The sequence below is a fragment of the Bos indicus genome, chromosome 7 (genome assembly GCF_029378745.1).
Source record: "Bos indicus isolate NIAB-ARS_2022 breed Sahiwal x Tharparkar chromosome 7, NIAB-ARS_B.indTharparkar_mat_pri_1.0, whole genome shotgun sequence".
In the NCBI taxonomy this organism is placed as follows: Eukaryota; Metazoa; Chordata; class Mammalia; order Artiodactyla; family Bovidae; genus Bos; species Bos indicus.
In genome coordinates this window covers 73,037,386-73,063,755 of record NC_091766.1, presented here as the reverse complement: position 1 = coordinate 73,063,755, position 26,370 = coordinate 73,037,386, and the positions used below count along the sequence as shown (strand labels likewise).

Here is a 26,370-nt window from a genome sequence, read left to right as displayed (position 1 = left end):
GTGCAAGAATGAACTAAGTGAAGCACTCCTGGCACACAGTAGGCGCTCAGTTACTGGCTAAGCTGATTAGGTGGAGGAGTTACAAGTTCCCGCTTTGGGGTTCGGAACACAGGTTCGAGCTCCGACTTTTCTCGTTCTTCACAAAGGAGGGGTGGTGGGAGGGTAGCAGGAGTCCCTGCCCTCCCCTCCCAGCCCCTCAACTACCAATAAACCTCGGAGAACCCGGAGAGTCCGTCCCGGGGCGCCTTCAGACGGCCCCGCTGCCGGAGCCTAGTAGCGTCTCCCGGCGCCTGCGGGGCGTCTCTTTCTCTCCAGCGGAAGAAAGATTTCTTCAGTGTATCTCCCTCCCTCTCGAGCCCCCGAGCTCGCTCGCTGCTGCCTCTGTGTCCCGGCGGCCGCGGAGAGCCGGGTCAAGCCGCCGGCAGGAGGGAAGAGTCAGCCCCGGGGTGTGCTAGCCCCTCCTGGCCCCGAGCAGGGAAGCGAGGAAGAGGTGGCGTGAAGCCCGCGGGAGGTGCGCAGCCCCGGGCGACCCGCCCGGCCCCTGCCTCATTTTGCCTGCCTTCTGGGCACCGCTCGGGTATTTCAGGTCCCGAGGCGCCGCCGGGTGTCGGTCCTCACCACCCTCCTTCCCTGGCCGTGGCCAAGGGGCCTAAGGTGGAGGGTCCGGGGTGGGGGGCACCAGCGCCGCGTGGCGGGAGTGGGCGACGAGCGCAGGCCAGCGAGGTAAGGAGGGGCGCGCGGCGGGCGGGCGGGCGGCTGCCACACGTGTGCGCGCCAGTGCGCGTGCTCTGAGGGGGCGTGGGCGGCCCGCCAGCGCTTCCTGCACCCGATCGCGGTCGGAGTCCCTTGTCCCCCTAACATCCCTAAGTCCCCACGTCCCATTATCCCCCCTCCTCCAAATCCCACCCTCCCTGCTAATGATTTCCCAGTGCAGAAGCAGAGAGAAACCTGGAGAGACTGCGCTTTCTACTCCCCTCGCGCCCCCCTCCCGGCCCCCGCCCTTCCTGCTATAAATAATCTGGACTGGCGGGTCAGGCAAGTCACTCGGCCAGAAACCTGGACCCCGAGGTTTTCTTCTCTGGGAATAGGGGGCAAAGGGTGAGGAGGAGGAGGAGACAAATCGCTCGTGAGTAGTGAAGAAAAGCTTGCTCCTTGACCCCTAGAAAAGACCAGGCATCATTTTCTTCTTAAAAAAAAAAAAATACACACACACACACACACACACACACACATATATTTCCATGTCTTATTCTCCACGCTACGTACCCTCTCCACTCCCGGCCCCAAATCCAACCCATTGCTCAACACTCCTCCCATCGGTTTCTTCCCTCCCTCCACCTTCCACTCCCGCTCCCACCATTCCTGTTCCTTCCCTCACCTCCCCACCTCCGCCACACAACCCCCACTTCCAGCACCCAACTCGCCCCAGGCAGGGGATGCTCTGTGCCTTGGAAATAAAGTTCAGATCCTTTCCCCGCCGCTTGCTGAGACCAGAAGTGACTCCCAGGCACTCGTTTTCCCCTAGCACTACACACCTGCTCTCCTTTAAATTCCTAATCTGGTTCTGCATATTTATGAGGAAACACACACACACACACACACACACACACACACACACACACCCAAAATCCCACAACCCGCGAGGTGCGAAACCGCCTCCTGCCACTACCAAAACTTACCAGACACTCGAGTTGTTTTTGTCTTAACAAAAGGACAACAAAAATTTTTTACCGTGGGTCCTTCCGTAGGGTGACTTTTCTATATTATTCAAATACGTATATATTGTACATATATATTTATATATATATGTTTTCCCTTTAATTTTTTTTTCCCCCTTTAACAAGAAAATCTTTTCGGTCCCAGGCAACCGCTGCTGCCCCTTTGATGTTTTGGTACACCGTGCGCATGCGCCTCACATTAGAATTACTGCACTGGGCAGACTAAGTTGGATCTCCTCTCTTCAGTGAAACCCTCAACCCATCCAAAACTAAAGGGATGTGGAGAGTCCGGAAAAAGGACTACTTTGGGATTTGGTCATTCCCCTTAATAATCGCCGCCGTCTGTGCGCAAAGGTAAGTGTGCCTAGCGTTTCTCTTTTTCCTTTTTCACTTTGAAGGGCTCTGTCTGCATACCTCTGTGAGCAAGGATCGGTAGTGAGGATCAGATAGCTACTGAAGCGCTGTGCCTGCTGTTTTATTGATGCCTGTTTATTGTCTTTTCTTTCTTTAGTGTCAATGACCCTAGTAATATGTCGCTGGTTAAAGAGACGGTGGATAGACTCCTGAAAGGTTATGATATTCGGCTGAGACCAGATTTTGGAGGTAATGGGGTTGCCTTGGTAATAAGAAACAGCCCAGCAGCTATTGCCTAAGCTGTCTTTTGAGCTTTGTGCGCTGTCTTTCCTCTCCCTTACTGTGGGTTGCATGTGGTGTATTGACTGAGTCTCTGTGTTACCATATTGAGAAAATGATCCAAATTTAAGCCTGTGTGTTACTCTCCAGCACTTAGGTGGTCTTTCAGAGATACCCTCTTAGCCTATACTGGAGACCGCTGTCTTCCAGCTTCACTGTTTAAATTCTTTGCTTCACCGCCTTTGTTTTGCTGAGATACAAACCTCTTAAGTTTAATTAATGTTGTGCCAGTGAACCTGGCTTCCTGAAGGCCACCAGGAACGTTTTTGAGGACAAGATATGCAGACAGTTGGTTGAGAAGTGGCATTAACCCCCTGTGCCCGCCTCCTTTGGAGGAGTTCAGGCCATGGTTTAAATTGGCTGCTTTCTGGATATTATCCAGTCCTGGAAGCCTCACTGCGGGGGACAGCTGGGATGGGGCTAGAGGGGACCTGTGGGGCTTGCAGGACAGGGAGGGTAGAGGGAGAAGGGCCAGAGATCTCTCTTGTTTCAGCCTTAGATACAATGATATGTCCATTTAATTTTACTCCAGACTCTAACAAATCTCAAAGAGTTAAAACCTGCACTGAAGGGGGTAGGGGGTGGGAAGAATAAGAAAGGGGTTTCAGTGCTTTATACAACATTTCCCTTGAGCTAGCCCAGCCGGATTCAGGTGCTTTTGTGGGTTGTGTGTATTCTTATGCTGAGACATCTGCATATGTAGAAGAGCTGGAATCCCTCACCCATTGGGGCACGTGCATGCCTGTTTAATAGAGCATTTCTCTCAGAGGACTACCTGCCACCCTTTTCTTAAATGAAAGGAGCAGAGATTTGAAGAATTTGAGGGTTAGAAGTGGGGAGGGATTTGGGGAGGACTGTCCCATGCCCATGCCCGGGGACTCTTGCTAAGAGTGCACGAAGTTCTGAGAAATCACGTGGCTGGTCCTTTTGGTTTTCAGGTCCCCCTGTGGCAGTGGGAATGAACATTGACATTGCCAGCATCGACATGGTTTCTGAAGTCAACATGGTGAGTGTTAACGTTTATAGCTGTGTCTCCACAGACCTTCATTTGGGGACAGGAAGGAGAAAGGATCCGGCCAGTGGGGGTGGGGTGTGCGTGAGAATGTGTATGAAGTGGGGTGAAGGCACTGTTTTTGAGATTTCAGATTTGGCTGTTTCTGGTCCTTAAGGGTTTTTCCAATCTGATTTGAAATCCTGGGACCTGGCAAAGAGGGTGTAAAATGCATCACACACTCACCTGCAAAACATAGCCCCATGCAAGAGAACCCCGGCAGAAGTCATATTTCCTAAGGTTCAGTGAAAAAATCTGTTTTATCAAGTGATGTTTCTGAGTTTGGGGTATGCTTAGAGAAAGAGAGAAGAGGGGAGAAAGAGGGAGGGGTTTGATTTGACATTTCACCGAGATTGTAACCTGGGAACTAAACTGTAGCAGAGAGGCTTAGGAAATGACCCTCAGGTACTGATAGCCACTTGTTGCTTTGCAACATTATGTCTTTACAGCGGATGGCAAGCCCCATTCCCTGCCAATTGCTTACCTGGTCCTTTAACCCTTCTTGCTCACCAAAATAGAAAAAATAAAAATAAAAATTGACAAGCTTGTTTTCAAAACGCACACTCAGACCCATATATCATCTCTGGTCACTTCTGCAATGGTATTCAAATCGTGTGTGATTTATGGACAGCACCACTCCTTGCTTCCTCCTTGGACTTGGGGCAAGTGCTAAGAGAAAAACCCTCCGTCTTCCCCTTTGGGGAGCTCTTGGGGGGAGGGGAGGGTTTGCTTCATGCAGGAGCGCCCCCTGCTGCCCATGTTGGGGCACTGCAGACAGGACAATGTCAAGTGTCCCAGATACCCCTGTTTACTTGGGCCATTTCTCCAGCGACTTTTTCATCTTTGGAAAAGTCTCTCTAGAATGGCCACGTTTGAATGTAAGATGCCAGTGTTACCTTCAGTCCTGATAGCATACAGCACATTTCAGAAGAATGTGTTGCAGTGTAGTTCTGCCTGAAAATGGGGTGTACTATTAAAGAAGAGGGTCTAGTGTGTGAGATTTTAAGCAGAACAGTTCTAAGCCAGCCATCAGGACTCGACAGTTAGGACACTTATTAATTCACTCAAGAGAGCCAAATACTAGGTAGTGGATATGTTCTCAACATAGTATAAATGTTCATCACTCCAGAATTCAAATTATAGAGGAAGCCCAAATAACCAGCCCAACCTTCTACAATGTCCAAAGTTCAGTGGAAATCCTGAGCTATCACAAGCTTATGAAACATCTGTCATTACTTCAGAGAATATTCAACTCTTTCAATGATGTTCGTGACAACATTTATCTTGTTATAGTCTGATTATTGGGAAAGTTTTGTATGGTAACAGGATATAAACCCAGACTGCAGACACTGTTGGATGATTCAGAACCATGGACTTCCCACACATTGTAAGAATCTCCTGTGTACGTATAGAATATATCTTGGGAAACTATTTAACTCCTCATTTTGTGAGATTTTAGAGGTCTTTTATCAGTTTATATTTTGAATTGTACCATAAAATAGAAATGTCCTAATATGGATACCTGCCAAATCCTAGGTACTAGAATAGAAAGTGTGTGGCTGAAAAGAGATAATGGAAATCAAGTGTAGTTCTGTGTGTCTTGTCTTTTGAATTTTTATTTATGCTCTTTCCCCCACATTTTAATTTGTTACCTTCCTCTTCAGAACATTAGAAATGTGGGACTTTATGGAAAAATTAAGAAATATTTAAGAATCTAAAAAATTAAGAATCTAAAGAAACAATGATGTGGTTAGAAGTTGCTGCAGTAGAACTTGGATGTATAAGTTAGCTAAGAACTTAGACCTGTTATATCTCCAAATGGCTTAAGAGCAGTAGCATTTTTTTAAGGTTTTTTTTTTTTTTCATTTTTCACCAGCATGTAGCATGTGGGAGAGGTATTAGAACTGGACATGATGCCAAGACCTGCTAGTCAAAATACAGACCCAGCTAAGGCACAGTGTCATCTCTTAAAGCTATTTACTGTTGCATCAAAGTCATGGGATGTTGAAAGTGCAAAAATAAATGTCAGGTTGTAAATAGGCCAGTACTGCAGCATTAATGATTAGAACCAAGTGTTAAAAATTCCATGCTAGATTCCTTTATTAGCCTACTGCTAATACACGTGGACTTGTCCAGACCCAGTTTTACTTGCTAAGAATTAACATTTCATGATTAACAGTCATAGTGACTTTAATCCTTCAAAGAAAAATTTTGTCACATAGGGTATTATTTTTTAAGTATGGTTATTTGATTTGAAGCAACAGATGGGAAATTTCATTCCTAATGTCTAAATAAAAGATGTTTATGGCATATTGCCCACTGTATACAAGTCTAAAAGGGTTAGTATCTTTTGATTGGATTCAGCTGTGAAAGAATGGTTGATTATTTAAGTGAAACCTCAAAATTGATTAACACACATGTTTCTGCCTCATTATCCTTTGTGGCCTGCAACCTCGGCTAATTGTAACTCTCTTTGATTATAGCAAATCTTCCTTTGAAGAATGGTAGGTACCAGATAATTTCCATTGTCATTGGCTCATTTGTACTGAAAGGAAAAAAGGCCCTTGTCAATGTGGTGTTCCTGGTAAAAGACAATAATAGAAAGACTTGAATACTAGTTTTGCTTCTGCTGCTCAGTCAACCTGAGGGAATTGACAGCTCGATGGAGCTTGATTTCTTCGCCTGTTGAAAAGGAATAATAGTCCCATTTTAAGTATTTCAGGTGACTACCAGAATTAATACAATGATCCAAGTGAAAGTATTGGTGTTCCATGAACATAGCTTATGTAGAAAGCTGAGGAGAGCCAGTATCCATCCCAGCTGCTGCCCTAAGTGTACTTGGGTTAATAATTTATATTACATGGTCTCAGTTTCCATATACTGGAAATAAGAGGGACGTGTCAAATTAACTTATAAGTCAAAGGCACATGTGTCTCTGCTTTGGTTTATGATAATAGCTCTGTAGGGTACAAAGGAATTTCAGGACTTGAAACCCAGCTTAAATGATAGAAAAATAAAGAATTCCTAAATGGAATGCAGCTGTGAGTTCTTGGGTGATCATGGTCTGTTACTCCTCCGTGTGATTCAGGTGACTGTTGACCCAGTGGAAGAACTTTGGAAGAGAACATGATCTCAATTAAGTGTTCCTGAGCAGAAAGCTTGGCTTTAGCTTGAAACATTTTTAGATGTCTTGGTTAAATTGGCAGGAATCTTTTTGTTAAGATTCTTTGATGAAAATGCGTTTTAAGATCCAAAATTGGCTCTGAAGGATTATGGACTGAAATAGTTTTCTCTTCATTTAAAGCAGATTCTTCTCCATCTTGAAACAACACATTTGCCAACCAAAGAGTGAAGCAATATTTCACTTTTGAGGAAAGAATTCTAGTAAACACATATACAAATTACCTTTTTATGGAATGGTGAATGGCAAAAAGTGCTGCCTTTTTTTAAACAGATGTTTTCTTGCATCACCAGCTGCACAGTTTAAAATTCAGTTCGACACAAATTCTTATTTAGCAGCTACTATGATCTAGCCATGTGTTAGGCCTTAAGGACAGAGTAGTGAACATGAATGACTTGTTCCCTGACCTCATAAAACTTAATATCTGGTGTTTACTAATGTTAATTCTTCTGCAGGCTCCTGTTGTACTTAGGTTTAACATAAGTATTTTCTCTAAAAATTTTTATGAGTAGCCAGTTGAGTACTTAGTGGTCTCTATTTCCCATGCATTTCTTTATCCCTTGTTGATTTCACTGTTCACTTGTTATTTGATATTTGAAATTGCCTAATACATTACATAGGACTTCCCTGGTGGCTTAGAGGGTAAAGCATCTGCCGGTCATGCGGAAGACCCAGGTTCGATCCCTGGGTTGGGAAGATCCCCTGGAGAAGGAAATGGCAACCCACTCCAGTATTCTTGTCTGGAGAATCCCATGGACAGAGGGGTCTGGTGGGCTACAGTCCATGGGGTTGCAAAGAGTCGGACACGACTGAGTGACTACACACAATACGTTACATACATCTTCTGCCATCTTAATTTGTATATATAAAATACAGGTAGCCAAGGTTATGGGCTTGCCTGGTGGCTCTGTGGTAAAGAATCTGCCTGCCAATGCATGAGATGCAGGTTCCATCCCTGGATCAGGAAGATCCTCTGAAGGAGGACACGGCAACCCACTCCAGTATTCTTGCCTGGAGAACCCCATGGACAGAGGAGCCTGGCAGGCAGTCCATGGGGTCGCAAAAGAGTTGGACATGACTTAACGACTAAAACAACATGCTGAGGTTATGTTATCTCCATGTGGTTTTGCTCTTTATCCAATGATTGGTTGGTTGTTTGACTCAGTGAATGCCACAGATATTGGGTGAACTATTTGCTTTTAGAACAGTAAATCGTTATTATTCATTAGACACAGTATCATATCTGTGGAGAGAAAGAGCATAGAATTATAGTCCTCAGATTCAAGGCATGGTTTAAATTACTATTTTGATCAAGAAATGTGAAAAGAATTACAATGTAGGATCACTGAGTTCTTTGAAAGCAGAAATACACATATTAGGAATACAGAATTCTGAGGTATCACATAGAAATTTCAAGGTGAAAATGGGGCTTAGAAGTCTGTGGAAAATGTTCCAAGCAGAATGAATGTCATATAGGAGAAAAATCTGGAAAAATAAATGGGATTAAGGATTTGCAAGTAGCTTTAAATGGCTTGATTTGGGAGTGGGGGTGAGGAGGTGATAAGAGTTGGTATTGAGATCATAAGTGGTGATCAAGTTTTAAAGATCATTTTTGTCGCTTGCAGAGGAGTTTATAGTTTGTTATAAAGGCCAAAGGGACCCATGAAGGGATGTCACTGGGAGAATTGCTTGAACAAATTCTTAGTTAAGGAAGAAGCTTTTGAAGTGTGGAGGGTGGAGCAAGACCTAAGGCTGGGAGATGAGATGAAAATCCACTAAAAAAATCCAGAAAGAATTGGTGAATGGAGACAGGGACATAAAAGAGAAGATACAAAATTAGAGCATTTGTGAGGCAGAAGTGACAGGACTTGGAGAAAATCCTAAGATTCTGATGGGATCATTTATTGATATGGGGAGAGGGCAGCCAGGTTGCAGGTGGGATAGGGGATGAGGTGTGTGGGCAGATGAGTTCAATTTGAGAAATCCTGACTTTTCCCCACACATGGAATATCTAAATGGAGATTGGAAAATACAAGTCTAGAGCTTAGCAAGAAGTCATTACTATCTACATGAACTTGGACATTGTCAACATGTAAGTGGTGGTTATAACTGTATAAATAAATACAATTCAAAAGGGAAAGTGAGATAGCTACTAAGAATGGAGATCACTATATGGTAAGCACTATCGTTTAAGCAGTGGAATGCTGAAAAGGAGCCCATAAAGATTAATGAACAGCTAAGCAGCAGCCAGAGGGTTAGTCGGGGGACCTGCAGGTAATGTCTTCAAAGCTGAGGCACAGGAGAGTTTAAAAAGGAAATGGTCATCTGTGTCACATGCCACCACGATCAATTGAAATAAGTTCTGAGACTCGTCTCCCTGACATAGTAATAGGAGCATGCTGGTAAATAGATCTAGAGGAGTTTGAGTATTTGAAGGCTATACCTTTGAAAAGTATGGATCTGAAGCTGAGTGAGGAGAGGGCAATTGCTAAAAAAAGTCATTTGTAGGAGGAGTAGCCCTAGAAGGAAGTAGGTTGCAGATATAAAACGGGAGGTGAGGTTGGTGGTGGAATGAGAAGTAAGGTGAAGGAGGTGTGAACACTCAACTGACCAGGCTTCATTCTGAATAAATCATGTCTTGAAGCTCTCCTGCCCAGTTTTAGCAAACTGTTGTTTTTTTGCCTTCTCTTGCTTAACCTTCTCTTCCCCCTCTCCTCTTCCTCCTGTGCAGTACCCAACATTTTCTACCATCACAACACTAATATAAGAAAACAATCACAGTTATTACTCATTTGAACCCTTAACTTGTGCAGGTATCCTCCTGGTGTATGTTACCTCATCCAATCCTATAAAAACAGTGATATGGCAACTGTCCACCTTTTTGTAAAAGAGGATTTGAGGCCCAGAGAGGTTAAGTGACTTATTCAAGGTCATCCAGCTAGCATATAATTGACTTTACCATCACTCAATCTTAGCCCTCTGATTGTACTGCAGTTTTAGGTGTGGCAGTTCAGTTCTGTTCAGTCGCTCAGTCGTGTCCGACTCTTTGCAGCACGCCAGGCCCCATGTCCATCACCAACTCCCGGAGTTCACTCAGACTCATGTCCATCGAGTCGGTGATGCCAACCAGCCATCATTAAAATAATATATATATATATTTTTTTTTTTTTTCATTTCTCATGGACTCTGTTTTTTTGTAGTTGTTTGTTTTTATTCCTTTTTTTTTTCTTGGAAGCAGTGGTTGAGTCAGATAAACTAAGCCTATACAGGATGTTACTGTTACTCTTCAATTTCTCTACCTTGAAAGAAGTCTTAATTTCATTAAAATGATTTTTTCAAATAGGTACTTTATTCAGCGTGTATTAAATATGAGCATTGGTTTCTGTCCTTGAGAAATTTATGCTTTATATTATGTCTGTTGAACACAAGTATGTCATAATTTCTTTCCTTATGAATGTGTACTGTTAACTTGTCCAATAATTGTCGTGTTGCTCAAGTAGAATATGTCATATAACCATTAAGGCCAAAATTTGTCACAAAATGTTGACTGATAAAGTTCAAGAACTGTAAACCATGTCAGTGGTTTTATCTTTGGATGGACACTAGGTAAAAATACCCTTCCCCTTTTTTTTCTTTTATTGTCAAGACCTCATTTTCAATTGAGTTTTTCCTTTGAGATCACATTTTTGTGATTTCTTATAAATTATGTCTACAAATAGTTCTCTTAAGAGTGGCTATTTTTCTTTTCTTCCTGAATCTTTACTCCATCTGTCCCACACAATACAGATGAGGTTCATTATAGAGATTACATTTCAAGAAAACTTATTCATCTATTTGTAATTAATTTCACAGGAAATAGGCAGTTTATAAATGATCTTCTTGCAGTTAACTCTTAGGGCAGGTCCTTTGCTGTCACTCTGTAGGACCCTAAACAGTGTTCTTGCTTGACTGTGACATGAAATAAAAATCTGACTATGAGCTTACTCTGCAAGAGAAGGAAGATGGAAATATCTCAAGTTGCATATTTTAGAAATATCTCAAAGTGTGCTTTAGCATGATTCCTCCCACCTCATGGTGAAATAGTCTTGGGAATTTCTGATTCAAACCAGGGCTCTGTAACAACCTAGAGGGGTGGGATGGGTGAGAGGTGGGAGGGAGGCTCAAGAGGGAGAGGACTCTATGTATGCCTGTGGCTGATTCATATTGCTGTATGGTGGAAACCAACGCAGCATTGCAATCATCCTTCAATTAAAAGTAAATAAATTTAAAAAATGTAAATCAGAGAAAGTATTTTACTTAACGTTGTGGGAGGAATACTGATGAATTTCAGGGTGGGGAGTTGGTTTGTTTTGTCCTAATTCATTCTGTAGCATTTATTTGTGATTGGTGCTCTTGGCATTTGGGGCCAGCTAATTCTGGCCAGCACACGCTCTGTTTGGGGCCATTGAGTAGTGGCTTTTGTACTAAATCGCCATTTTCATTTATGTTCAGTGGTACATTGGGACACAGTTAGTTTTAAAAGATCACCAACATGAAATGCAAAAATTATCCACATCCCTATCACTTCATTAAAGCTATTTTAATTTGCCTATAACACCTTCTAATTCTTGTCTGTTTGCTTATTCATACGTTATACATTGCACTTATTTTGTAGTGAGAATTTTATAGTCTGCATTTTCACTTAACAGATCACATGTATTTTTATAGTTTTATTTTTTCTCCAAAAAAAGATACACACTTCAACCAGTAACAGTGTAGACTGATATATATTCTTGTATTCTTTTTTGGTGATCTTACAAACACGTATAAGCATATAAGTATATTGACATTTTCTTTCTTACTCATTGTGTATTATTTCAAAAAATAATTAAAAATACATTTTGTAGATTATTAGTCATAATTCTACCTATAGGTTATTTGAAAATAAGCATATAATTTCCTTTTTTGTGTGCTATTAACAATTACATGAAAATCACATATGAAATAGAGAAGTGGGTTAATGTATAAATGGAAATGTTAAAATTTTCTACATCACTTTGACTCTCATCTACAGATTACTGTGTTTCTAGCCTGATATTACTCAGTTGTTTTCCCAAATCAATTTACATTGTTGGATGACATTAAAAAATACTTTAAATAGTTAAAAGAAGAATGAGAAAGTAGATGGTAATGAGTTTTTAAGATACAACCCCCAAATTTACATGTTGCTTCCAGTCATACATTTTATTTGCAAAATATGTATTTTATGAAACAAAGAGGAAAATGGGTTTATGTTATTCTGTCCCTATTTATTTGGAAGAATATGCTGCTGCTGCTGCTGCTGCTAAGTCGCTTCAGTCGTGTCCGACTCCGTGCGACCCCATGGACTGCAGCCTACCAGGCTCCTCCATCCATGGGATTTTCCGGGCAACAGTACTGGAGTGGGGTGCCATTGCCTTCTCCCTTGGAAGAATATAGGCATGTCTCTAACCCATTGGCTCTTACTAGTGCTCATTTTGTAAACATTTTATTGACATTTTTACTGCCAAGTCTCATGTTCCTTGCTCTATAATTTGGCACCTACTGTCCACTTACCTGCCAAGAGGTCTTAACTTAGAAGTAATTATTTGGGCAATTAAAGATGAAATAACTTTTCTCCTAACACAATAGCCAGAACTAAAGTAATGAAAATTTTAAGGTGAATCTATGTGTATCTTAGAAAAGTGATACATGAATAAGCCATGGAGAAATATTAGAGCTATTGAGCTATGCAGATGTAGGGGCATTATCTGCATCTTCAGTGCCTAGCATAGTGTCTGACAGTAGATGCTCAACAAATATGGGGTTGTTGGAGGGGGTAGTTGAAAGACTGTAGTATATCAGCTACCAGAAAATACTTATCTCGTGCTACTCAACCAGCTCCTTGCCAGTTCAACCATTTTGTGTAAGGATATGAAATCATTCTTACATTGGACCTAAGGCTCACTCTAGAGACAAGAGTGATCTTAATTGCCTGAAGAAGGAGGTGAGGGTTGATGTAGACAAGAGTGTTTCAGATGGAGGGAGAGAAGAGTGATGTATCCCTGTGGTACAGGAATCGAAGGTTGAGATCCAGGTTTTTACAGTGATTCTCAGGCTTTTTTGTGCAACAGAATCACCTGAGTCTTGCATTAATATTTGTGTTTTCAGGGCACATGCCCAAAGTCTATTCAGTAGATCTGGGATGGAGTTCAGGAGTTCACATGCTTAACAGCTCTCTGTATGACTGACACAAGTACTGTCTGAGGGCTGATGTTTGAGGAACACTAGTTTTATAGTCAGAGAAGGCAATGGCTCCCCACTCCAGTACTCTTGCCTGGAGAATCCCATGGATGGAGGAGCCTGGTGAGCCGCAGTCCATGGGTCACTAAGAGTCGGACATGACTGAGTGACTTCACTTTCACTTTTCACTTTCGTGCATTGGAGAAGGAAATGGCAACCCACTCCAGTGCTGTTGCCTGGAGAATCCCAGGGACGGGGGAGCCTGGTGGGCTGCCATCTATGGGGTCGCACAGAGTCGGACATGACTGAAGTGACTTAGCAGCAGCAGCAGTTTTATAGTGAAGGTGGAAACTCTTGCAATCTCAGTGAAGGAATTTGAAAACAGAACTAGTGTCTAGTTATAACATGGGTTTTTGTGATGGTAAAGATCCAAGTGGTCAGAGTAGGTGAGATTTGTAGAAGACTTGATGAAAGAGGGATATCTGGGCTGAACAAGAAGGATTAGTGTAATCTAAATGGATGGAAAATAGGGAGAACAGTCTTGTGGGAGGAGATAGTGTGGGGAGGAGAGAGTGTGAAGAAAGCTATTACATGTTAGCAATAATAATATTGAAAAAATAAACAGTGCATATAACTATCCCACTTAATGTTCACTATTGTCTCATGAACCAGATAATAGTATCATCATCTTCTTCTATAAGTGTAGAGACAAGGACTAGAGGGATTGTATAATTTCTAAGATCACACAGTGAATATAAGTGTATAGAAATGGTAGGGTACACATGTAAGGTATGACTATGTATGGTGAAGCTTAATTGCATCAGACCGTGCCAGCTTTGCAGAGGAGACACTGAAATTTCTTGAATAGCTGCTATGAATGATGAGTCTTAAGCACCTTCACAAGGAATGAAAGCAGGGGTCACTTATTAAGGATGAGAATGAGAGCATTAAAAAACATTTTCCAGATCTGATTTTCATTTTTATAAAATGCCCTTTGGAACCTTCTTACTAATTTTTTGACACAAATGATGATAATAATCATCAGTTCTATATTTAAATATAGTTCTATATTTTAAAAGGTCAAACACAATTTGTGAAATGAGGGGAGGGATTAGCACCTAGCTATAAGTTCTTAATAGTTATGTCAGTTTAAAGAGGTTTAGAAAATATCAGAAAGATTGATATTTTAATATACATTCTAGGATAGTATTCTTTGACTATTCTTTCTTGTTTAAAAAGTTAGCTATTTGATTGGTACTGGTTAGTATTAGTAGTATTACACATTTACATGTAGGCAAAATGTCATTGAAGTAGCTTCCTATAAATTATTTATGGCTTGAACTATGTGCTTAAACTTAAGGTCTCAGTGATTAACCATCTTGAGTTTGGTTCTGTACAGATCAGTAATTTAGTGCCTAATTGATAACAGGCTTTTTAGTTCCTCTTCACTTTCTGCCACAACGGTGGTGTCATCTGCATATATGAGGTTATTGATATTTCTCCCAGCAATCTTGATTCCAGCTTGTGCTTCTTCCAGCCAGCGTTTCTCATGATGTACTCTGCGTAGAAGTTAAATACACAGGGTGACAATATACAGCCTTGACATACTCCTTTTCCTATTTGGAACCAGTCTGTTGTTCCATGTCCAGTTCTAACTATTACTTCCTGACCTGCATAAAAGTTTCTCAAGAGGCAGGTCAGGTGGTCCGGTATTGCCATCTCTTTCAGAATTTTCCACAGTTTTATTGTGATCCACACAGTTAAAGTCTTTGGCATAGTCAATAAAGTAGAAATAGATGTTTTTCTGGAACTCTCTTGCTTTTTCCATGATCCAGAGGATGTTGGCAATTTGATCTCTGGTTCCTCTGCCTTTTCTAAAACCAGCTTGAACATCTGGAAGTTCATGGTTCACATATTGCTAAAGCCTAGCTTGGAGAATTTTGAGCATTACTTTACTAGAGTGTGAGATGAGTGCAATTGTGCAGTAGTTTGAGCATTCTTTGCATTGCCTTTCTTTGGGATTGGAATGAAAACTGATCTGTTCCAGTCCTGTGGGCACTGCTGAGTTTTCCAAATTTGCTGGCATATTGAATGCAGCACTTTCACAGCATCATCTTTCAGGATTTGAAATAGCTCCACTGGAATTCCGCCACCTCCACTCCACTAGTTTTGTTCGTAGTGATGCTTTCTAAGGCCCACTTGACTTCACATTCCAGGATGTGTGGCTCTAGGTGAGCGATCACACCATCGTGATTATCTTGGTCATGAAAGTGAAAGAGGAGAGTGAAAACAGTTGGGTTAAAGCTCAGAAAACTAAGATCATGGCATCCGGTCCCATCACTTCATGGCAAATAGATGGGGAAACAGTGTCAGACTTTATTTTGGGGGGCTCCAAAATCACTGCAGATGGTGACTGCAGCCATGAAATTAAAAGACTCTTACTCCTTGGAAGGAAAGTTATGACCAACCTAGATAGCATATTCAAAAGCAGAGACATTACTTTGCCAACAAAGGTCTGTCTAGTCAAGGCTATGATTTTTCCAATAGTCATGTATGGATGTGAGAGTTGGACTGTGAAGAAAGCTGAGTGCCGAAGAGTTGATGCTTTTGAACTGTGGTGTTGGAGAAGACTCTTGAGAGTCCCTTGGACTGCAAGGAGATCCAACCAGGCCATCCTAAAGGAGATCAGTCCTGGGTGTTCATTGGAAGGACTGATGCTAAAGCTGAAACTCCAGTACTTTGGCCACCTCATGGGAAGAGTTGACTCATTGGAAAAGACTCTGATGCTGGGAGGGATTAGGGGCAGGAGGAGAAGGGGACGACAGAGGATGAGATGGCTGGATGGCATCACTGACTCAGTGGACATGAGTTTGGGTGAACTCCGGGAGTTGGTGATGGACAGGGAGGCCTGGTGTGCTGCAATTCATGGGATCGCAAAGAGTTGGACATGACTGAGCAACTGAACTGAATTGAACTGGACTTATCTAAGAGCATCAAATTAGTAAATTTTTTAATAGTTTATCTACTGACTTTTACATGTCTTTCTTTTAACTAATCTCTAAAAGTTGCTTTTTATTCTGCTGTGTGTTTTTTTTTTAATTAATTTAGACAGAGCTGATAGTGGCATCATGAGAACTGAACCTCAGACTTGACTTTCTCAATAAGTGAATGTCTATTTATCTATATACCAATATGTAATGCCTATTATAAAACACCTGAAAATATAGAGCTAAAGAGTATTTGATAAGAATGTGTGCAGTTACAGTATTTTTTATCTCATAGTCACCATGATATTTAGAGTTTTTTTAATTTCCCATGAAAATAAATGTAGTGAATAATAATGGAAAATTAAAGATTGTTTGATTCAACTTATTCTGTTAGTGGGAAATATTTGGTAGTAGGGCTTGTAATATAGATAATTCTAAGGTGACTGCTATTTCCTGTGGCTATAGCCTATTTATTTGTCCCTTGAAACCTTTGAAGAATTAACATAGGAAAAATAAGGTTTCAGAGTGTGTTGTTCATCCATTCCAGGAGGCACCATTTGTTTTAAACTAACTATTGAATTTTCCTGCTTCCTAGGACTATAAGTTAACTGGATTGACAAAAAAATATACATTCAGACAACTGGGTTTTAAACAAATATATGAAGATCATCTTTAAAAATTGTTCATTCTTGTGGTGTTAACTATTCATCAACTGTAAATCTTTTGAAAAATATTTTTAAATATTAATCTTAAATTATTTGTAGGATATTTAAAAGGCTATCATAAATGTTAAAGAATTGTGACTGTAAACCAAGTTATTAGGTTGTAGAATCAAATCGTCATTCTGTGTTTTCACTGAATTGAAGCCACAGTGCTTCAAAAAAGGAAGTTTAAGTAACTTTTCTTTTTGTTTCCCTTGACCTACAGACAAAGAAAGACTGATTTTGTAAATACATATTTTTGGTGTTTTTTTGGTCTTTTGTTTTTGCCAAATGAGAGTGTAAGTTAATAAGCTGAAAATCTCTTGAAATGTTCTCTCATCTATCAGTTGTGTACACCATTCCTCTTTCCAGCACTACTAAGCCAGTACTCTCTCTGGACATTGGTAGGGCTGATCTGCTAGGCTGTGTAAATTTGCATCTGGCTTGTGTGTTGGAAGAATGCTCATTACTTGAATCCCATTAGTATGCCTGTATGGCAAACCATTTTTCTAAGGGAATTCATTAGAGAATGATACCTTTGTTCTAAAAGTCATAATATTTTAAGCACTTGCCAAGCTTACAGGTGAAAGATCTGTGGAATTATAGACCATATGAAAAATAGAGTTTCTTTATTTCCTTTGGATTTTTTAGATGCTTTGTTTGAGATTTTAGGTTTTGGAAACCAATTTTCTATTTAATGAGCCAGTTTTGAGAACCATGTTTTAAAATGGTTTTATCTTGTTATTTTACTAACAGAATATGATCATCATCACCAGGTAGACCACGTAGGTAGAAATGAAACTTTCTTAAATAGGATGCTTTAGTCAAAGTGGCAAATGTTAGAAATGTGTCCTGGTTGTAAAATTCCCAGATTTGGGTATAATACCTCTTAAGTGTTTATGCTCTCATTTTAAAAAATAGCCACAGTTCTGGAGCTCTGGTTTTCCTGTTTTGTTGTTGTTTTAGTGCATAATGCAATCATGGCAAGAACAAAACCTGATTAAATTAAATGCTGCTTCTGCTGTTAGAGGGAGAATGAGAAAGACTCAGAAAGGGGGCTGGAGGGAGAGAAAGACATACGTGATTCCTGTCCTTGAGGAGTTTGTAATTATTTTCAATAGCTGAGAAATGGCAGAAGGCCTTTTTTTTAAAAAAATAAAATATTTTGTTCTTGTTTTTGTTTAGTATAAATGAATATCATTTAAAATACGCTACTAGGATTTGCCATATAAGAATGTATATAATCAGGGACAGTCCTTTTGAATTAATGTGATGTGGAATCAATAGTATCAAAGTGTATATGGATTCTCTTTGTTCTTTTAAGCATTTGATAGTTTGTAAACAAATAGTTTAATTAAAAAGTCAATGGAAACCAAGATATAATTGCATTATATCTTTGACCTATTACCAGGATATATTTTATTATGATTAATAACACTAATAAGAATCACTACCATTTATTGAAATATTTTTAAAATGAAGTGTAATTTTTCAGTGACTCCACATGTAATTCTCAAAAACCTCTATGAAATGAGAAGTGTTATCACAATTTGTGTGTGTTTGTCCTTCACCTGTGTCCGACTCTTTGTGACCCCACAGACTGTAGCCTACCAGGCTCCTCTGTCCATGAAATTCCCCAGGCAAGACTACTGGAGTGGGTTGCTATGCCCTTCTCCAGGGGATCTTCCTGACCCATGTACTGAACCCGGGTCTCCTGCATAGCAGGCAGATTCTTTACCTTCTGAGCCACCAGGGAAGTTTATAGATGTGTTAACTGGGGATTAGAAGATATATGTGAATTATATACATACCAAGACATTACAGCCCTCATTTGTGTAGCTCGAAAGTGCTGAACCTGGAATTAGAGCCCAGCTAGTTTGTCTCCTATCCTGTTTGTTTCGTATTTTTCTCAAGTTAAAGGAAAGGGAAATTTAAAAAATTGAATGGACCCGCCTCCATTATGATTTCTCAAAATAATTGTTAATAGTCTACATTCTAGCTTTCCAGGTGACTTTGGTAAGCTTATAAAAAATCAAACAAATAGAACCTAAAGAATAAAATTTGTAATATGCAAAAATAGACAATCTAAGTTGTTTAGAAATAAAATAGTAATTATCACTGTTTCAGTATCATTAGGGTTTGTGGATAAATTGAAAATTATGATTTAATTTTTTTTGGTTGTTTTAAATCATCTTTCATCATTAGGGAATGAATTCAATTCTGACTCAAAACAAAATTCTTCTCTGAAAAAATATATTTGGTAATCCTGAGAATTAAGAACAAAAAAACTAATTAAATTTAAGACAGATTTTTTAGAACCAAGAAAATATCAGCCCTTCATATCTTACTTGTTATTTTAATGAGGTGGAATATAAAATCCTTATTAAAATGATGACACATATGTATGTGAAATAATAATTGTGATGCATTTCAAGGTCAATTCAAAAGACTTCAGTTGAAATAGATTTGTGTTATTCAAGGATGGGAAAATATTTGGCTTAGACAAAATGTTTCTTATCCCTTTTCTTTTTTTTTTTTACTCTTTCAAATGTCCAACTGAGTTGATAAAAATTATGAATAAAATTAAACCAAGTATATAATGTATATCTAAAAACAGTATGTAATATATTAACATATATAATTTAAAAATAATTATTAAGTTTTATATTTGTTTTGAAAGCAAGCAATCCTGAGAATAAAATATGCTATTGCATTTCTTTAGAGATTATTTCTGTAGTTACTGTGGAAAGGTCAGTGTTTACATCAAAAGCAAGGACTGGGAAGTTCTGAATTTGTCCTGATTTTGTCACTGGTGATAAAACTTTGTAAAAATTTCTTAAATTCTCATTTAGAGTTTCTACTTTTGAAAATGAAAAAATAAATGAAAGATATAAGGTAACTTCCAGCCTCTTACTATGTTTACTTTGTAAAGCAGGTTAATTTGTTTGTCACATGATTTTCTTAAGAGTATGGAATATGTTAATCTGTATTGCTTTTATTACTTATTTCTATCATTACAGAAAAATCACTAATAAACTATAGTGAAAAGTGTAGATCTCTATTAATATCTCTCAGAAATAAATGTTGGTAGCAAAATGATCACTAAACCTCAAGACTTCTTGAGAATTTGCATGCATGTACATGAAATAGAATCAGCAAATACATAATATATTATTTCTGCACTTAACATTTTGTGAACATATTTTGATGCTATCTAAATTTTTTCTGTAACAAAATATTCAGGGGCTGTATAGAATTTCATTGTATGGCTACACCATATTTATTAAATCAATCCTCAGTTGATGGACATTGTCATTAAGGCTTCCCTGGTGGCTCAGTCGGTAAAGAATCCACCTGCAATGCAGGAGACCTGGGTTTGATCCCTGAGTTGGGAAGACCACCTGGAGGAGGGCATGGCAACTCACTCCAGTATTCTTGTCTGGAGAATCTCCATGGACAGAGGAGCCAGTGGGCAACATGGAATCGCAAAGACAAATACGACTGAGCGACTGAGCACACACTATTTGAACTAAGTTGTATTAAAATATCCTTTGTATTCATATTTGATGCAACTGTAACACTTTTTCACTAAAAAATATTATAAGTAGGAATACGGAACCCAAAGCGGGATTGATACATATTTTAGATATTGATATATTTATATATTTATATGTATAGATTTTGATACAGAGCTGTGTTGTGCTGTGCTTAGTCTCTCATTCATGTCTGATTCTTTTCGACTGCATGGACTCTAGCCTGTTAGTCTCCTCTGTCCATGGGATTCTCCAGGCAAGAATACTGGAGTGAGTTGCCATGCCCTCCTCCAGGTGGTCTTCCCAACTCAGGGATCAAACCCAGGTCTCCTGCATTGCAGGTGGATTCTTTACCAGTTGAACTACCAGGGAAGCCTGATACAGAGATATGCTTCCTTAAAAATATTAATTAATGTTCACACCGCAAGTATATGTGAGTTCCATTTGCACATACCCAGAACAGTTCTGGATATCTCCCTCAGGATATTCTTACTTGCCACCTTTGTGAATCTCTAAGGTGAAATTAGTAATTCCCTTTATCACTTAAAATTTTTATTGCCAAGTAACTATCACAAATGGGCTTTCTGAGATGGCTCAGTGGTAAAGAATCTGCCTGCCATGCAGGAGACCCAGGGTCAGGGTCAGGAAGATCCCTTTGAGAAGAAGATGGCAACCCACTCCAGTATTCTTGCCTGGGAAATCCAATGGACAGTGGATCCTGGCAGGGTACAGTCCATGGGATCAAAAAAGAGTTGGACTTGACTTAGCTACTAAACAAGAACAATAACAACTATCTCTAATACCTTTTCTTTTTTTTTTTTTTTTTAACAGTTTTAACTTCATTTATGTATATATACATATATATAAACCATGTCAAGTTGGCCTAATTGTTACTGCGCTGACAATTAAGTTTTAAAAACACTCTAGAGTGCTGCATTTGTATCATTTACCTATGAGTTTACAAAGCTCATTTGCCCAGCATTTCTCTCTTTTTTTTAAAATTTTTTAAAATTTTATTTTATTTTTAAACTTTACAATATTGTATTAGTTTTGCCAAATATTGAAATGAATCTGCCACAGGTATATCTGTGTTCCCCATCCTGAACCCTCCTCCCTCCTCCCTCCCCCTACCCTCCCTCTGGGTCGTCCCAGTGCACCAGCCCCAAGCATCCAGTATCGTGCATCAAACCTGGACTGGCGACTCGTTTCATACATGATATTATACATGTTTCAATGCCATTCTCCCAAATCTCCCTACCCTCTCCCTCTCCCACAGAGTCCATAAGACTGATCTATACATTAGTATCTCTTTTGCTGTCTTGTACACAGGGTTATTGTTAGCATCTTTCTAAATTCCATATATATGTGTTAGTATACTGTATTGGTGTTTTTCTTTCTGGCGTACTTCACTCTGTATAATAGGTTCCAGTTTCATCCACCTCATTAGAACTGATTCAAATGTATTGTTTTTAATGGCTGAGTAATACTCCATTGTGTATATGTACCACAGCTTTCTTATCCATTCATCTGCTGATGGGCATCTAGGTTGCTTCCATGTCCTGGCTATTATAAACAGTGCTGCGATGAACATTGGGGTACACGTGTCTCTTTCCCTTCTGGTTTCCTTGGTGTGTATGCCCAGCAGTGGGATTGCTGGATCATAAGGCAGTTCTATTTCCAGTTTTTTAAGGAATCTCCACACTGTTCTCCATAGTGTCTGTACTAGTTTGCATTCCCACCAACAGTGTAATAGGCCATTTGCATTCTTCTCTCTGAATTGCCTTTTTAAAAAATATTTATTTATTTTAATCGGAGGCTAGTTACTTTATAATATTGTGGTGGTTTTTGCCATACATTGACGTGAATCAGCCACAGCTGTACATGTGTCCCCCCTTCCTGAGCCCCTCTTCCACCTCCCTCCCCACTCCATCCTTTTGGGTTGTCCCAGAGCACTGACTTTGAGTACCCTGCTTCATGTGTTGAACTTGCGCTGGTCATCTATTTTACATATGGCAATATACATATTTCAGTGCTTTTCTGAACTTTTTATGTCATTACTGATTTTTTTTCTCTTTAGAATAATTTTTTTTGTTAGTGATTTATTGGAACTTTCTATATATTAAGGTTATGACCCTCTGTCATATATTATAAACATACTTCCTTATGTAATAACTTTGTGAATACTATCTTTTGATGTACTAAAAGAGTATTATGGATTTTGATCTTAGTTTTTAGATTTTGAAAAGTCTTGTGTCCCATAAGATTAAAAAAGTGTTCAAATCATACTTTATTATTTTAGGTATTTTTATGTAAATATCAAATCTCATTTGAAATGTGGTTTAGAGTAAGTTTTGAAGCAGGAATATACATAGATAACGTAGATAGGTGTCACAATAATATTTAATACAATCTATTATTTTCCTAATGATTTGAAATGTTGTCTTTATCATATAAGAAATCTCATATGTCCTTAGGTCTTTGCTTTTATTTCTGTTATTTACCTCGTTAGTATTTTCCTATATTGTTGTACCAACACTGCTGCTGCTACTGCTGCTAAGTCGCTTCAGTCGTGTCCAACTCTGTGCGACTCCATAGACGGCAGCCCACCAGGCTCCCCTGTCCCTGGGATTCTCCAGGCAAGAACACTGGAGTGGGTTGCCATTTCCTTCTCCAGTGCATAAAAGTGAAAAGTGAAAGTGAAGCCACTCAGTGGCTCTAAGCGACCTCTTGGCCTGTAGCCTACTAGGCTCTTCCAATGGGATTTTCCAGGCAAGAGCACTGGAGTGGGTTGCCATTGCCTTCTCCATGTACCAACACTAGATGGTTTTAATTATTCTGATTTTAAATATCAAGATAAATTTCCAACAATGATGTATTATCTCATACCTGTTAGAATGACTGTCATCAAAAAGGCAAGAAATAACAAGTACTGATAAGGATGTGGAGAAGAGGGAACTCTTGTGCTGAGTGGGTGGTAACGTAAATTGATTCAGCCACTAAAGAAAACAGTATGGAGTGTCCTCAAAAAAATAAAAATAAAAAATACCATACTAAAATATGGTAAAAATAAAAATAAAAATACTACCATATGATTCAGCAGTTCCCCTTCAGAGTATTTATCCAAAGGAAATGAACCACCAACTTAGATACTTTATCTATTTCTCTCTCTACCTACCTGCCTGTATATATATCCTCATATTCATTGAAGCATTATTTACAATAGCCAAGATATGGAAAAAAATCTATCAACGGATAGATAAAGAAAACATGATATGTAAATATATAAAAGATACATATACAATGGAATATTATTCCGACCAACAATAAGTAAGTCTTACCATTTGTGACCATATGGGTGGGCCTTGAGAGCTTTATGTAAAAAGAAATAAATCAGAGAAAGACAAATATTGCTTGATCTCACTTTTATGTGGAATCTAAAATCAAATAAAAAACAAACTCATCAATAAAACAGAACAAATTGAGATTGATGGATGCCAGAGGCAGGGACTGGGAAGTGGGTGAAGTAAGTGAAGGGGGTCAAAAATACAGACTTTTATGTAAATAAATACAGTGTAAAGTTTTAAAATAAATGTCATGGGGGTGCAATTTATAACATGATGGCTATAGTTGGTAATACTGTTTTGTATATTAAAAGTTCCCAAGAGAGTAAATTTTAAAAGTTATCACAAGAAAAAAAAATGTAGCTGTGTGGTGATAGATGTTAAGTATACTTACCATGGAGATCATTTTACAACATGTACAGATACTCTATTACCTGGGTTTCCCTAGTGGCTCAGATGGTGAAGAATCTGCCCCCAGTGTGGGAAACCTGGTTTGGTCCCTGAGTTGGGAAGATCCTGGAAAAGGTGATAGCTACTGATTCCAGTGGTCTTGCCTGGTGAATTCCATGAACAGAGAAGCCTGGCAGGCTACAGTCCATGGGATCACAGACTCGGGCACAAGCTGAGTGACTAGCACTTTCACTGTCTTTACAATAAAACTAATATAATGTTTTATGTCAATTATAATTTAAAAGAAGACAAATCTCCCTTCATAGTGTTTCTACTTAGTTATACTTAACCATTATGAAACAATTATACCTTCATACAATCTTTAAATTTTAGCAAGTTAAAAATAATGCTACTTGTATTTTGGTTGTAATTGCACTACAATTTATGAAGGAATGTGGAAGGAAATTTACTTCTTAATAGGATTAGTTCTTCCTATTGAAGAACATACTAGGTCTCATCATTTATACATATTCTTTTATGTCCTTCTGTAAAATTTTATTTTTCCCTATGTAAGTTTTGCAAACTTCTTATTGAATTTATTCCTATAGGCCTTACATAATTCTTGTTAAATTCAGTGCTTTTCAGTTTTTATGGTTATTGAGAATGAGATTTTGTATCCAACGACTACTTTTGATTCCTGGCCAAAAGAACACATGCCATATAACCACCCTAGAAGGGGTATCTTTTAATTTTACAACCCAGAACACCATTTCCATTTCAATTTATGCATGAGGTGCCGTGAGTATCACTAACATATTTAAAATGTGTATGTAAAAAAATTGTGCATTTTTTTCACAGTTTGTTATATTTCTAATCAATGTAAGCATCTTAAAAATGATTGTTTCAACTTCAGTCTTCTACTTTGGATTCATTTACTTGGCCCAATAGAACCAACATAAAGACCACTGAGGGTATAGTCTTAAAGAGCTCATTTCTTCCTTTAACCTTATTGAGTGAAGTTTAGATTTAAAGCAATAGCCTCTGCCTAATATATGCCATTTTATTTTGCACATAGTAACGTTATGAAAATAAGAAATTTGGATATAGGAGGCCAAATTATCATCATGTGCTTGTGCGTGCTAAGTCGCTTCTGTCATGTCTGACTCTTGCCAACCCTTTGACCTGCCTGGTTCCTCTGTCCATGGGATTCTCCAGGCAAAAACACGAGTGGATTACCATGCCCTCCTGCAGGGGATCTTCCCAACCCAAGGATTGAACCTGCTTCTCTTAAATTTCCTGCATTGGCAGGCAGGTTCTTTACCATTAGTGCTACCTTCAGCATATGCTACATCTAAACTCTGGTGTCTATTCCTTGAAATATGGATGATTCAATTACAAATAGTTCAAGAGGAGCTATTTCATGTTGAGAACAGTTCAGTTCAGTTCAGTCACTCAGTCGTGTCTGACTCTTGGTGACCCCATGGAGGCTATGCTCCAGGCTTCCCTGTCCATTACCAGCTCCCAGAGTTTGCCCAAACTCGTATCCATTGAGTGTGTGATGCCATCCAGCCATCTCATCCTCTGTCGTCCCCTTCTCCTCCTGCCTTCAATCTTTCCCAGCATCAGGGTCTTTTCCAAGGAGTCAGTTCTTTGCATCCAGTGGCCAAAGTATTGGAGTTTCAGCTTCAGCATCAGTTCTTCTAATGAATATTCAGGACTGATTTCCTTTAGGATTGATTGGTTTGACCTTGCAGTCCAAGGAACTCTCAAGAGTCTTCTCCAACACTACAATTCAAAAGCATCAATTCTTCGGCACTCAGCCTTCTTTATAGTCCAACTCTCACATCCATACATTACTACTGGAGAAACCATAGCTTTGACTAGATGAATCTTTGTTGGCAAAGTAATGTCTCTGCTTTTTAATATGCTCTCCAGGTTGGTCATAGCTTTTCTTCCAAGGAGCAAGCGTCTTTTAATTTCATGGCTGCAGTTACCATCTGCAGTGATTTTGAGCCCCCCAAAATAAAGTCTGTCATGGTTTCCACTGTTTTCCCATCTATTTACCATGAAATGATGGGGCCAGATGCTATGATCTTAGTTTTTTCAAAGTTGAGTTTTAAGCAGGCTTTTCCAATCTCCTCTTTCACTTTCATCAGAAGGCTCTTTAGTTCCTCTTTGCTTTCTGCCATAAGGGTGGTGTCATCTGCATATCTGAGGTTATTGATATTTCTCCTGGCAATCTTGATTCCAGCTTGTGCTTCATCCAGCCTGGCATTTTACATGATATACTCTGCATATAAGTTAAATAAGCAGGACGACAATATACAACTTTGATGTACTCCTTTCCCTATTTGGAACCAGTCTGTTGCTCCATGTCCAGTTGTAACTGTTGCTTCTTGACCTGCATACAGATTTCTTAGGAGACAGGTAAGGTGGTCTGGTACTCCCCACATCTTGAAGAATTTTCCACAGTTTGCTGTGATCCACACAGTCAAAGGCTTTGACCTAGTCAGTAAAGCAGAAGTAGATGTTTTT

The 26,370-nt window shown here is 39.3% G+C and overlaps 1 protein-coding gene across 3 annotated transcripts in view; it reads left to right on the top strand.

Annotated features, from left to right (window-relative positions):
- The first annotated feature begins 335 nt into the window (after positions 1–335).
- GABRB2 (gamma-aminobutyric acid type A receptor subunit beta2) overlaps positions 336–26,370 on the top strand; it is a 290,450-nt gene continuing 264,415 nt past the window's right edge. The window contains exons 1-4 of one of the 3 annotated variants that reach the window (XM_070793956.1): positions 336–511; positions 1,864–2,072; positions 2,230–2,321; positions 3,350–3,417. In XM_070793956.1, the coding sequence (XP_070650057.1) occupies positions 1,996–2,072; positions 2,230–2,321; positions 3,350–3,417 (237 nt within the window). In that variant the 5' untranslated portion in view covers positions 336–511; positions 1,864–1,995. Of the gene's footprint in view, positions 724–1,863; positions 2,073–2,229; positions 2,322–3,349; positions 3,418–26,370 lie in introns of all 3 variants that reach the window. The other 2 variants (XM_070793955.1, XM_070793957.1) reach the window with 2 other exon arrangements.